At 39.1% G+C, this 14,780-nt stretch overlaps 1 protein-coding gene across 1 annotated transcript in view; it reads right to left on the reverse strand.

Moving 5' to 3' along the window:
* The window catches only part of LOC139719186 (rapamycin-insensitive companion of mTOR-like), a 144,393-nt gene that overhangs the window by 54,484 nt on the left and 75,129 nt on the right, over positions 1-14,780 (reverse strand). The window contains exon 6 of the mRNA XM_071630617.1: positions 4,889-5,015. Within this exon, the coding sequence (XP_071486718.1) occupies positions 4,889-5,015 (127 nt within the window). The remainder of the gene's footprint in view (positions 1-4,888; positions 5,016-14,780) is intronic.

A 14,780-nucleotide genomic window follows, 5' to 3' on the forward strand; every position in this document is an offset into this window, starting at 1 on the left:
ATGTTTCCCCCAATGGACCGACAAATGTTATCATACTCCCATCATCACTGTTGTCATGGCAACTTGGCATGAAGCGAATGTACCGGCTGCACTGCAGCTCCTCAAAAAAGGAACATTTCAACAGCTTGATGTTATTCTTAGAATACTTTCTCTGCAATGGGCTGCGAAAAAAAATCAAATCAAAACATCTTGTTTTTGGTTACAAGAGCCAACATGTACTTTCTCAGCCCTTTATAATTAGTAGCTATTAAAGCTCAAAATAACCTCTTGACACATACATGTAGGTACATGTACTCAGAAGAAAAGCTGGGCACAAATAACACGAATGAAGAGCAAACTTCCAATCTTGGTGGGGATATGGGCATTAAAGTTTTATTACGGAGATGCTGCTCATTAAAAAGCAAAAACAAGGTAACCCCTGCATCCTGGCCTCCTAAAATGCCTTTCCGACAGTTTCTCAAAATACACTGAAGCGCCCTCATGACACACTTTTTTTTCAGATGGTTATCGCTGTCACTCCCGTAGGCTTGTTCACATACACGGCAAAAGTTGTTTTCTTTCTTGCTGTACCTATGCTTCTGTTTTTAAAGATGTATAACCAGTGGTTTCTTGGAGACTAACTCCATGTATCACAGATGGTGCACTTTGAACACCTATCTGTTCGACCCCATTGTACACCGCCGTAGCATGCAAAAGAAATTTGTCAAGTGCTCACGGTCAGGAAAGACCTGAAGTAAAGGGGATCGCAATCATTGTGTTTAATGAACAGGCCCTCTTGCCACAATGAACAAACACACTCCTCAAGAAGCAAGGATTTCCAGTTTGTCAGAATGCGTGCAAAAAGAAAAGTGATGCAGCGCCATCTTTCACACTTGCAGAGGGATCTTTTCGACCATTTTTGCACACCTGTTCTTAGTAGATAGCATCATGCATTCGACCGTCATCCGAAACCTCATTTCACGACGTAAAATTGTAGGTTTGAATGGGCTTTGCTTCACGAGATTGTGAAAGACTGTTTGGCCTGCTTTCCAATAGTAACGTGATACCGTTTGCGAATACAAGCACCATAATGATCTGTTTACAATACACGTGCAGGTTGAGCATTTTATTTCTTTCTCTTTTTTCCACTCCTTATGCAAATGACCTTGTGCCTTGCCCAAGCCGGGAATCTGTTCAGAGCACTACACGTACATGCAACTTTGTAGCCATGGTTGTGTGATTCCTTTTAATCTTGTAACTGTGTCATCCATTAATGTTTACTACAGCTCCCAAAATCATAAACACAGATTACACGGTCATAAAGGAATATCATTTTTCACAAATTAGATCAACTGAGAATCATTAAAAGATAATTTGAACAGTTTCAGAAATGCCTCTAGCATTCCTTTCACTTTTAAAACACTTGGCCAGATATTGTATGGTGAGCATGCTTCAAATACTACAAATGAAAAACGAAACCTTTTTATTTGATAGCAGACGTGGTCTTATTCAGGAACAACACAACATCTACAGATGCATAATCTGCAAAAAAATGCCAGACTATTTCACTTATTTTTGCTCCCATGCTCTGAACTCTTCAATCAAGTATCAGAGCCAAGAAAAATTGCATCATTTGAATACTACCCATGAGTATGAAATTATTACATCATAAAATCACATCCCAATTTTGTTTGTTTGTTGTTGTTGTAAGCCATCACACCACAGCACCATCATATTTTTCTGTAGATTGATCAATATATGTCCAGTTCCCATGATATCTACAAGTAGAAGAAGAATTAATGTATGAGCATAGATTGTACACCAATTTGACATTGAATTTCTCACAAATGCTATTCTGTACCACCTGAACAGCCCCATCCCCCACCCCCTTCAATGGCCAGGCCATTCATCACACCATGGAAAGGGTGCAGGAAATGGTGTGCAGTCTTTTAGTCTATGAGCAATATCCATTGGGCTGTCGTAATTATTGTCATTTAATAATTATAACTCTCCGGATGATGATGAAGGGGTGTCATCTATTTCTGGAGTAATGCGATTTCCCCCCACCCCTACCCCCTTTTTACCAGCACTTGCATGCCTCCCCCCCCCCCCCCCCCCCCCCCCCCCCGATGGCTAGCTATCTCCTCCCTTTTGCATATACAATATTTAATGTAGCAGGAAACATGTGTACTAAATAGGAGAGAGAGAGAGGGCAAGAAAGCAAGAGAGACTACATGTGCGTGTGTGTATGAGTGAGTGTGTTTGTGTGTTTACATGAACTAGCCCCATGACGGGGAAGTCACTAAATTTAGAGTGCCGTGGCCGCCGAAAATAGAAAAGCGGGGTCTTGAATTGGCCAGCTGGGCTCATGTCCACAGTTGTGCTGGGCTGCGGAGACTATGTTTTATTCCTATCTCTGTCTCCCCTGGCACCGGATGCCAAGCCACATGGTACCAGCAGCAAGTTTTAATCTCCTTGCAACATTCATTTCATAATTCCTTCCTTCCGAAGAAAGGGACAGATTTCTGAGCAGGCATCACGAGGCCGACACAAATTACCGAGGGAGGTAAAAAAAAAAAAAATCACTTTGTGTTTCGCTGGCCATTTCAGAGAGTCATATTTCAAAGTATACATCGATATGCTTTTCCACAACCTTAAGACATGCGGCCTGTGCCTACTGCAAAGGTTGAGGAATCTGCCGCCTCTGTATGTTGAGCTTTGTCAAAGCAAGTCATTTGATCTAAAAAATGGCACTTCATAAATCAGCACTGACGCACTGAGATTGTGCTATCTGTGTGCGGTATACCTTGCACACCGACTTGAAATCGATGCAAGAAAAGCAAAGGGCTTCCGACTCCGACAAAGCTCCACAAGACACAAGCACTAGATGTGCTTTCATTTGAGAAATACACAGTACCCCCACGCTGATTTTGCTCCATCAGACAAATAGAGAGATGTTGCGTCGAGCTTCGATTTTTCAATGTTAGTCCTTAATGACTAAATTCAATACGATCTAATGCAGGATAAGAACCTCAAGGATCAAGCATCTATAGATCATCATCTAAAGATTGAATATCAAAGCCATTATAGTTCCTGTCTGTCGACAAAAGAGACGGTTAGTATTACATCCCTTCCTTTGAAACAGGTCCAGAGTGGCAGATTTACTACCGGTATGTCTACATGAACACAATGCTTTTTATGGAGTCATGCACAACTGATGTATCATTTGCTATCCCAAAATTCTGCAATTCCCCCCCCCCCCATCTCATGATATGAGAGGGGGGGGAGGGGATAGCCTAATTTTATGACTTTGCTTTCTTTTCTTTTCCCACAATTGACATTTTAATCGACTTCGACCCTTCCTCCTCTAGGAATCAGGAGCTAAAGCGGATGATTTCGCAGACTTGTTGCTGCTCTTGGGAGACATGACAGTTACTCACATGTAAACTCTGTCAACTCTGTAACGACTATCACTAAAGACCTGCCAACAACCAATACCAGTCATAATCCAAAGACCAATTTCTTTTGCTTCATAGAAACGGTTTCCAAGCTGAAACATCATGTTTTCAAAATTCCTGTTATTGTAGTCTTGGCAGTCTGTCACACTGTCATGTCTTCAGCTTTCCAGAGCGCCCTCCCCTATGGCAACAAAATGGTTAACCATGTCTTATCATTATGTCATAAGCAATGCTACAATAAAAGAGCCATTCCATAACAAAATGTCATGCGAGTCCAACACAATCCTTTTTTGCTCATCACAAACCATTACATCAGTGCTTTATGTGTATCAAAATGAATTAAATCTATGTTCCATTGAACACTTCGGCCCAGTTCGCTATTATGGGGTTTTCTGTAAAAGGTCATGGGTCATGTTGGAAGATCACATTTCTATAATTTGCCAGATGCTGGATGCAACTTGGCATCAGCCTTGCTTACGTTCACTTCGATTGGATCACAAAATATCTGACCTTGGCTGCGAGTCACAAAAACGATGACACATACAATTTTGAAAACAAAACAAAACAAAACAAAGCAAAATCTTATTACCTATTCACCCAGATTTTGGATCATTTGCTGAAACCGACACAAAAGAAAAACAGAAGCTTTTCTGGATCATGGCCGCACACAAAACGTTACGACACAGCGACTAAAACCTTTACGAGTTTTTAATCCTCTCGTTCAAGCTGATACCCTCCTTTTGCAACAGTAATATCCTTCAGAAACTTTGTGTCGTAATGTGTACCCTGCTTCCACATACATGTTGCCTTGAAATGCGTATTTATTGGCTCTTTTCGACTTACAACAACCATTCATTCAGAATTTTTTTTTGGAGGCCGTCCTTGGTAGGAGAATGCAGGGCTGCCAACATTCACCGACTGAAATCAGGGAGACTCCACAGAGCAATCGCGGAGAAACTTGCTTTTAATTATAATTCATGCATTTCACATGGCAAAACACTTCCCGATTCAGGGAGATTTAAAAGTGCACCAATACCCTGAGTATTATGTTTGCTATAGTTGTAAAATATACTTGAGACATGCCCTCTGCAAAATATTTTTTTTTTCTCACGCTGATTTTCATTTCTTTTTCTTTTTTTTTCTTTTTTTTTGGGGGGGGGGGGTGTAAATGTAAATTTTAGAGAGTTAACAGAAACAAAATCGACTTCAAATAGACTAGTGGATCACCCAATGCTTTTGATTGAACCATCGCGATATCGATACTTTTTCCAAACTACAATTGTACGTCTTGAACAATCGTGATATAATGCAATGCGTACATGAGATCAGCTAACCGATCAACACGGAATCCTGATATTATTAGTAAAAATGTATGCATATAGCTTGAACACGCACACATCAGTACCGGCGCTCATGGAGCAGAATGTGCACAGTATTTTGACAATACTCACCAAGTTCACACAGCGTAGCTACGCAAGCATTTCTCATCCGATCTCGCTCCTTCTCCCCGTTGTTGCTAATGGCGACGAGCACATGGACCAGCGACAGTGGGCAGTATGCTGGCGCTACTGTCAGTATCTGAAGAATGCAGGGTGGCATAAAATGAGATAGAACAAAGGCACTTTTAAAAAACAAAAAGATGTGAGAAAAATGGAGGCCTGACAGACAAAAGTATTTCATATGTCGAGAATTCAGGACTTATATCTCTCTAATAAATCTGTACTTACCCAGCAACATCCTTCTTGAAAATATTCCTAAATCCCTATGTTGTAATGCTCTATTAACTGATTCAGGATATCAAATGTAGTTTGATAATCTGTATTACACCTTCTCTTTGTGAACCCCCCCCCCCTCCCCCCACAATTACAATAAAAGGGGCTGGGTGGGGGGAATGTGCATGAATTATTGTGATAAGAGGGAACCATATAATGCCATGTGCTACAATGAGAAATCAATCCTTCTTTTGTTATTTTCCTTTTGAAAAAGCCTTTGTTATATTAACCCATCCACGTACGGGCCTCTGTGTAATCTGTAATATCGTGCCTGCCTAGTAAGTTGGCCATGAACTTGGGCGCGATCTTCCCTACGGCGCGATCTACACGCGAAGAGCATTCATACGTCATCGAAAAAACTGCCTGTGTCATTCCCACTAGGCAGGAGGGATGATGCGTGTACACTCGTGCTAATATGCACTTAGTTGACTCAATACAGCACTAGTTTATGTGAATTTTATGAAAAGAAATAATAAATTGTGCAGGAATTATGAAAAAATATTGTTTCTGTGTATTTCATCGATAAATCCTCTTCATTTCAAGCCATCTGTAATCATATCTTACCCACTTGCGAATCGACGTGTCCATAATGTCCTCGAGCCCCCCCCCCCCAGATAGCTCTGGAACATTCCATTCAATGACGGGGTTTTTATTTTGCAACGTTATCTAATAACTCTCATGTAAGCAAGTTCTTGCTATGGCTAATCTATTTTGTAATGTATCATAATCTATCTATGCTGAGATAGCCTAATTCAAATTTTCAGAGACATAGAAAAAGATTTGTTTTACAATCGTGATACGTTCAACTACTCATTTACCCTGTGCTGAAATCCGCATGTCTGCTCCGCACATGTTATCGCTATCGCTCAAACTTCGATCGCGATGGCTTGTGTGTGTACAGGTACACAGTGCTAGTGTGATGTGTGTGGAGAAGCATGGGGCTGAAAAAATACGAACTCCACGTGGTGTAGTAGAAAACAAATCGGACGTTCGAAGTCGTACATTCAAGAGCTAAAACAGACAAATAGCGAATTCAAAGTCCACTGAAAAGGTCTTGACATTGTAATGTATGTTCCAAAATCATGTCTGGCTTAGTTTTGAGAGAATTTTCTACACGCACGAGATCAGGAATGAGATCGGTGAACTGGCTAACAACGTGTGTACTGTGAACATGTGACTGGCTTGTGCACATGGCCTAGCTAGGTGATCGTGAGAGTGCGGCAAGAACGCTAGGAATGCACCCGAGATGCGGTGTGTTGCAAATTCTTGGGGTGAAATTAGACTTCCTTCTTCAGCCCGTCTAGTATCTATATTTTTTTTCAATAATTCTAATTCTTCATAAAATCACGATAAAAAGACTTCATGTATTCATTTTATATTTTAGAAGCGTAATATGAAAAATTTTGGTTTTTTTTTTCAGTCCAAGAAAAAAAATAGTTTGAATAAAAAAATAATAATAAATAGTCGTTCTTGACTCAAGTCTAATTTCCTGCGCCTTCTTGCAGTTACCCCGCAGTTGCCCATGGATACGATGCATAAATAATCAGCTGTTTACTGAGTCGTACTAGTGTACCACCCTACTGCTCTTGTTCAAATTGAGAGGATTGTTATTTTATCGGCGGCACTTAGTTGTATAATCTCATCCAATAAAAAGACAAATTCAAACATCAAATGGTGTGACAGTTTTTGTCAGAATTCCCTATCAATTTCAACTTGTTGCCAGGATAGTTTTCAGATTTCACTTGCTTCATTATCGAAGCTGTTTGACATTTGAAAGAACTGCTCCATAAAGAAATCACCTTTCATTTGTTATTTATTTTCACAAACAAGTATTTTGGTCACTTGAATATTTCTTAGTATTATTTCAATGTCATATTTCATGATGGTTATGTATTCTGTCTTTACATGGCAAGATGGGATTTTTTTTTCCATCCAGGGTCAAAGAAGAAAGTGACAGGAAGGAAACCAAAAGGATAGGGAGGAAATGAAAAGGATACAATGAAACACCTGATCAGCAGGCTCTTTTTTATTACAATGGTGAATGCAGTACATCAGAATTTAAGTACAGTTCTAAATAATTTATCAGTTGAAAAATGAGCAAAGAAAATGGATTTCATCGAGTTCTAAATGAAAACTAAATTAGCATCGCCATTATGATTTAGATCTAGAACCTAGTGATAGTACTACAGAATAGACCTGATGCAAACTTGTTGTCAAGCTTTTGGTTGAGTTTCTTCAGAGACACGAATTTTGGTAGCACAATACCCGAGTGAATAAGAAAAAGGAAAAAAAAATAAATACACAACTGTAATGCAGGTCTCTAGACCACTCCCGTGCACGAGCGAGCATCAGACAAACAGCCCCCGTTTCTTCAGTGTCACTCTCGTCATTGGCCTAGGCTAGGCTACTCGTGTCGTAGTTTTACTCGCCATCATCAATGTCATACATGGTTACACAAAATAAATTACATCTTGCCATCACCTCAACCACAGCAAAACCCTGAATATCACTCCCATCATAGTCACTCTCAGCTCACAAGACATATCAGCAAACGATACAGACATCGCAGACCTAGCTAACTAGCTCTAAACGGGGTCCCTCTAAACATAGTTGTAACTACGCCACGTTAGACATTAGTTGTACACAAAAATGAAACGGAGGTGAAAAACTAGTAATGAATACACGAAGATCATCAACGATGGCATATTACCGTAGAAAAAAATACACAGAACATCTTCCACCCAAAAAAAAATCGAGGTAAAAAACTACGATGAGAAAAACTAGGGTGAAAACACGATGCTTGGAAGACGAACGATGAAGACACTACGGCAAAAATGCTTACACGGAAAACAAACGAGTGGGTGCCACACAAACTACGCATACGTAGATAAGCTACATCGTGTTCAATCAAAAAACTCAACAAACACTAGGACAAAAACTCACCTCTAAATTGTTGCAAACGAGATAATCACTTAGAAAAAATGAACAAAACACTCTCAGAAGTACGATTGTACTCTGAGAATGAAAGATATAGAATGATACGAAAGCAAAAGAGAGAAAAGAGAGAGAGAAATGGACGGGAAACCGAGAGAAGTTACCCACACTCACTAACGTAAATGGAATTCAACACACACACCCCCGTGCCCCAGCATAGCAGTACACGTACACGTACACACACAAGGAGATATCGTCAAGCACTCTATGAGGAGATCGATATCACGATACCGCGCGTAAGAAATCACTGCAGTTGCTGGGGCAACAAAGATACATGCGCGCTGTAAACATGAATATTGATTAGTTTCTCAGCAGGCTCGAACCCCTGGTAGGTGTTTTGGCCAATAAGAGACATTCTAAAATATGTTTCTTTGCATAAATTATTTTTCTGAGTCCCAGTAAGGATCTCTGTGATTGGCTAAAATTATTCTACAGCTCCTGGCCAAGCCTGAGGTCCTAGGACGCCCTCTTTTGGTCATAAATAATAAAAACCACGTTTTTTGTGGGAGCTGACGGGGATGGGTTAACTGGGTAGGATGCCATGAGGTACAGTAACTGTATTTCCCTTCCAGGACTCTGAGGGAAAAAAAAACAGAAGGTATATATCGCCCTCAGAGCTTTCTAGCTTGTTTGCTTGTTTGTTGGTTTATTTTGTGACATTCCATTGCAATGCTACCCCAATGAACATAAACTTGAGATTAAGTACAAAACTTTAATTTGAAATTTTATAAATGCAAATGATGCACTACATATATGCTGTGGACTTACGTTACCACTGGGTAGAATGGAAACTATGTCAAATATTTATGTGAACAATTGTTGGAAACATGACATGGAAAAAATAACTTTAATTTGTTTAAACGACGATGTCAACAAACAAGGACGGAAGGTAATACTGCAGAATCACGGGCAGAGATTCATGTAGTATGTATAACCTTGCTTTGATTCAGAACATGAAATCCACAGTCACCTGGATTTCCAGTAAGGCCACACAGCAAATGAATTCAACTCATATTCAACTTGCTGTGAGTTTTATACTTATAACACCAGTGACAAAAATCTAACGATGCTGTACACAAAAATCAGGATATTTCACTATGAATATATCAAATAAACAAGAAATTTCATGGTGGAATTTCAAGAGAAGTAGTGCACAAAGAGAGGAACATACACTTTATATGTCAATGTACAGTGTAAATGTTAACATTGATTTTAAAAAAGAAAACAAAGAAGAAACATAGAAATCATAATGGTAAATCCAAAGTGACAAGAATTTCAAGAGCATGAAAGATGAACAAAACAAAAAAAGCCATAGGGGAAAAAACCCCTAATAACAACGTGCACATCAGCTTCATTATGACACTATCAACAATCAGATCACTTCATATAGCGAACTGCTTGTGGTCAATTCCATTGTGACTTATGGGACAAAGTGACAATTTTTGGCAATTTCAAACCAGTATTTTGAGAAAATAGTTGCATCAAATGCATTTTTCTCAGTTCATGGTTAGATCCATCATATCACAGTTTATGAAAACACCATACTTAGTTTGAAAAGTATCATTGCATTACGTACAGCAACGAAAAATCGCTGTCGTGACTTATGGGACATTTGAGGACCACCGTTTTTCACATGGGAAAGTAAGTTCTGAAATATTCTTACACACAGAGTCTCTGGAAAGATATTTTCTTTCCTGAATGTAGCAAAGGGTTGGTGCTTACCCTGAGCCAAGTGGTATGAATATCTACTCATTGGTACAGTAGCAGGATAGGGAAAACCAGTGTGACTGATGGGACACAAAAACGTGACTTATGGGAAGCTATCAACTACCACATTTTGAGATTGAGAGAATAATATTTACTGATGCCGGAACAAGTTCTAGAACATCATAAAACCAATCTATGACCAAAGAACATTCAGAAAAATAAGCCATCTGAGAATTACACAAGCTGTATTATGGTCATAATAGTGTATCAGAAATGATACATACATTTTGCAAAAATTGGCAATTTTCATGAAAAATGAAGGTTTTTCGGACATAACTCCACTCAACGTTCACCAATGTTCACAAATGAGGTATCAAAATATCCGTTGTGAAAGGCTGCTTTGAGTAAACAATACCAGATCATCTAATTAAGCTTCATTAATCATCTACACTCAATAGTTTGATTTTCATAAAATGCAACCTTTCCGTGGAATTGACCTTTGATTTTCCTTTCAACTGACATCACCTAAGTAGAAATTTCACATGATTTCATGTGCCTTACCTTTAAAGTCCTAATAAAATGAACTATTCCACAAATGAATAGTAAAAAAAAAAAAAAATGTAGGCTGCAAAAAAAAACAAATCTAAAACAAAACATTTTTACATTGCACTTAACACCCACTTAGGGTGGGCGGAGCCACTATCGATACTTTGTAGTATCTTGCTTTGCTCTTGAAGTGTTTTGGTGTTATTTAAAAGTAGCCTGGGCTGTCTCAGCAAAGTTCATGGGCAAAATGGGTCAAATCTAAACATGACTACCTGCCAGGTGTGTGATCTATAGTACACCAAGAACTGTATGGACAAAATGGCGGGATGTTGATCATGATCTAAATACCAACATTTTGTTATGCTTATTCAGACAGAGAGAAATATCCCACTAATTGCCGATCGCGACAATTCATCAACCAAACTGCGCATGCCTGAATTCTACCGAAATGATGGCCCTTGCCTGTGTGTTCATGTGATGTTCTGATGTGTGTTTTGGAATAATGGGATGACATACAATCTCAAGATTATTTGCACAAGCTTTCACTTGCCACGATGCAAATCATCGCGCTATTTCTCCAATCATCCGCACCAGGCACCTTTACCCTGCATACACATACAATGTATCTCATCTGTACCCATATACTGACAGCTGTGCTGTGAACTTTTGAGTTTCATTCTGCATAGATTCTGGTCGAAAGTTTCTACTGTTTGCAAATTAGTCTGCAAGAAGCAGTAGCCCTTCATAAAGTGATGGATTTACAGAAAAATGGTGAATTGTTTCGGAGCAGTTGATTTGTAAAGTAATGGTTGAGAATCTGGTGAACATGATGCAACAGAAACTTTATCTTCTGAAACAGTTTTATATATTTGTACAACAGACACATATGGAAGGGGTGTGGGCAGCACCAAGACATACTGGCACTGTTTAGTGAGTCTGCAATATTTATTTTTGGCAGCTGCAACGTCCTGCTCGTAATTAACCAGTGTCTAGTTTTCATTCCACACGAACCATTGTCACAGTGAACTGTGACGTGAAATTTGAGGAAGAAATCGTGTACCATCCCCACACAAATCCCCTCCCATCCGTGTTTGTCGAGTAGTTTCAATCTCGGGAAAACATGCAAGGGTGGGGGGGGGATGAAATAAATGGGTCAACAGATCCTCTACTTTGAGTTCACTGCCAGGTTAATGTTATTAATGTCATCACACCATTCCAGAGTCCACAATAAAACTGATGCTAATCGTGAGTTGTTTGATACCCCATTTTAATACAGGAGTGCTCCTGAAGCATTCAAAACTCTGTACACAATACAATGCAATCAGATCATTTATATAGCACTCTTACACAGTCAATGACTGGTTTCACAGCACTTCACAACAAAATTCAGTCACAGATTAGCATTAAAGTCTTAAGATTCTTCTTGAAGACATCAGGGAACGGGGAAATGCGGAAAAACCATGGTAGATGTATGAACAGATAATCGAGCCCTGAAGCATTCTAAAAAGTTATGCCCCTCTGGAGGCTAGGTTCAGGAGTGCTCCTGAAGCACTCTAAAACTTTGTATCGGTCATCACCAACATTTAGAGTGCTCTGGAAGTGGTATGCGGCACTCTGCTGTGCATACATTTTACATGTTAGAACTTCTTGCACACATGTAGGTCATTGTGACAAGAATCACATGTACTGTAGGGCTCACACGGGTAAATAATTCCCCAAAGAGACGTGTGTTAAAATTCAAATTTCAAAAATTCTGTAAAATAGCTGGGAGAAATGAGGTGTTTCATTTTCACTAACCTGGATAAGTGAGATATACCCTTTCATCCATCAAATTTCCAGGGTGGGTTCTTCGGCTCAAATTCTGTCCAAGGGTACGCAAAGCCGGACTACGAGTTCTTTTCACTCAAAAAATCACCTTTTTTCTGTACATGCAGCCAATGAAATATAGTCCCCTCAAATTCCATCAGAAAAGCTTTCATCTTCCAACCAAAATGCAGTTTGTAGAGGAATTCATACTCAATATCTGCAGCCATTCAGTTTTATGCCAAACTGCATTAATGATTTTTTATTAATTTTTTTCTTCATTTATTTTGGTATCTTTGGCACGAATTTGTGAAGGGGTCTGGGACATTCCATTTTATTTACAGGTGTGAGCCCTGTAATGTCCCTCTCGCCGCTATGTTTGTGGTCCTGGCTAACAGTAATTTTCAGGTATGAACAATCTCAGGGGACCATAAGTCAAGGTGCTTCAGGAGCGCTCCCGTGCCCAACTTAGACCTAAAACATTTACCCCCACCTATGCGACAATTCCAAGAGTTGCCACAGCTGCTTTCATCTGCACAAAGTTCAGGGTGAAACTAGGAAAACAACAGCATAGATCTGGGGCAGCATATGATACGGTAAATACAGTAGCCCTCATGGACTTGCTTGGAAATAAGTTTCAGATTTGAGACAAGTGTCAAGATAGAGAGAGAGAGTGAGAATGTCTTTGCCATTGCTACAATCACGATACATTACAGTTGTTGGGTGGATGGGTGTGGGGGGGGGGGGTACATTATGTAGTAGATAGCTAGGCTTAAACTGCCCTCTACAAACTCTGAGAAACAATAATTTTTTTCATAGCCTATTTCTTCATAACAATGTATGATGGGGACCACATATAACACAGTCATCTATCAGAAAGGCAGTCATCCTAAGGTTCCTGTATAAAGGCAAGAACATCACTACACTTTTGTATCAGACAGGAAGCAAATGGGTGTACAATGTATTTCCCAACAAAGATAAATTCCATATCTGGACCCGAACCCGAGTCTGGACTGAGCAATGCTGTGTGTAAGCACACCGTCCACTCTAGCAAGAGGCAAAACACTCTGTTCCTCGGATAGGACATGAAATGGAGGTCCCGTGTATGAGAGTAACAACTCATGCACGTAAAAGATCCCGCTTCATTCATTCATCGCAAAGAGCAGGGTGTTTAACCCGGTGAAGCGGTCCCACCTCACACCCAACTGGACCCCATGGAAGACCAGCTTAACGTAGCTGAATATGGGCTATCCAGCCATCTTCTCAGATGGAAATGAACAAACAATATCTCTATTTCCTCATCTATCTTGCTCATTCATTTGTACTCATTCATTTGTACACCCATGAATTTGTCACATGAACTTTACAACACTAATGTCTGGTATGTGGCTCAAACATCAAGCACAGGCTGTATGTCACAACCTCATTTTTACAGTTTTGTCACACTTACTCTCTTGTTTATCACAATTTGTTCAAATATTTGTTGTACCTTTGTTGCCACTGTCTTCGTTTCATTCGAATTACCATGCAACATGACAATCACAATGAGTTTATCATTATCTATTATGATAGTAATGATGCTAATTCATAATGAAATTAATATCATTGTTATCATATCGATAATAATGATAAAAATAGATAAAGGAGAAAGACAAGACAAAAAATTAAACAATGATAGTGATTATAGAAACAATATCATTGAAAGCGATCAAGAATTGAGAATGATGAAACGTGACTGACCAGCTCAAAACCCACAAAAAGTAGGGCAAAATGAATTTCCACTTTTCTACATCATAGCTGAAAAGAGTATTAAAGGGATAGTACAGTTTTGGTGGAGATGAGAATTGGGTTTTTAACTTTTTGCGAGATACCAAGAAAACACTTACGATATAGTACAGAACATACCGTTTTAAGAGGAATTAAAAGTTCATTTGACGAAAATCGGGTTTGGAATGACTGAAACATCAAAAAACAAAGTAAAACAAAGCGACCGTAATAAAGTGTGGGTCCCACACTTTATTACAATCGCTCTTTTTTGATATCTCAGCCATTTCAAAACCAATTTTCATCAAATAAACGTTGAATTCCTCAAAGAATTACATGCTCTTTCACATTTTATAAGAGGTTTCTCATTATCTTACCAAAGAATGTTAGAAACCTGAAATTAGGTCTCAACCATAACTGTGCAATCCCTTTAAGCTATAAGCTATTAAATGATATGCAACTTGTTGAAATTGGAGTATTCTTGCCCATTCAAAAAATCATTGAAATAAGGGAGAGTTACGAGGTGCAGTTTCATAGAAAATGGGAGAAAAGTAGATTTGAAGATTAGTGTCACTCAGGCGTGCTGTGGAGAAGTATCAATGGAAGCATGATCTATTGCACAGTGAAAGCAGTACTTATCAAAAAAGAAAAAAAAAATACTGTCTAGAAAAAAACTGCTAATATACGAATCTAAATTTGAGTGTTGTTTTAAGCCACCAAATTTTGACAGTAGGCAGAGAAAATATTACTCTCCAAG

Source organism: Diadema antillarum, unplaced genomic scaffold (genome assembly GCF_040938485.1).
Source record: "Diadema antillarum isolate AM-2024a unplaced genomic scaffold, OU_Dant_1.0 scf00000107, whole genome shotgun sequence".
Taxonomy (NCBI): domain Eukaryota; kingdom Metazoa; phylum Echinodermata; class Echinoidea; order Diadematoida; family Diadematidae; genus Diadema; species Diadema antillarum.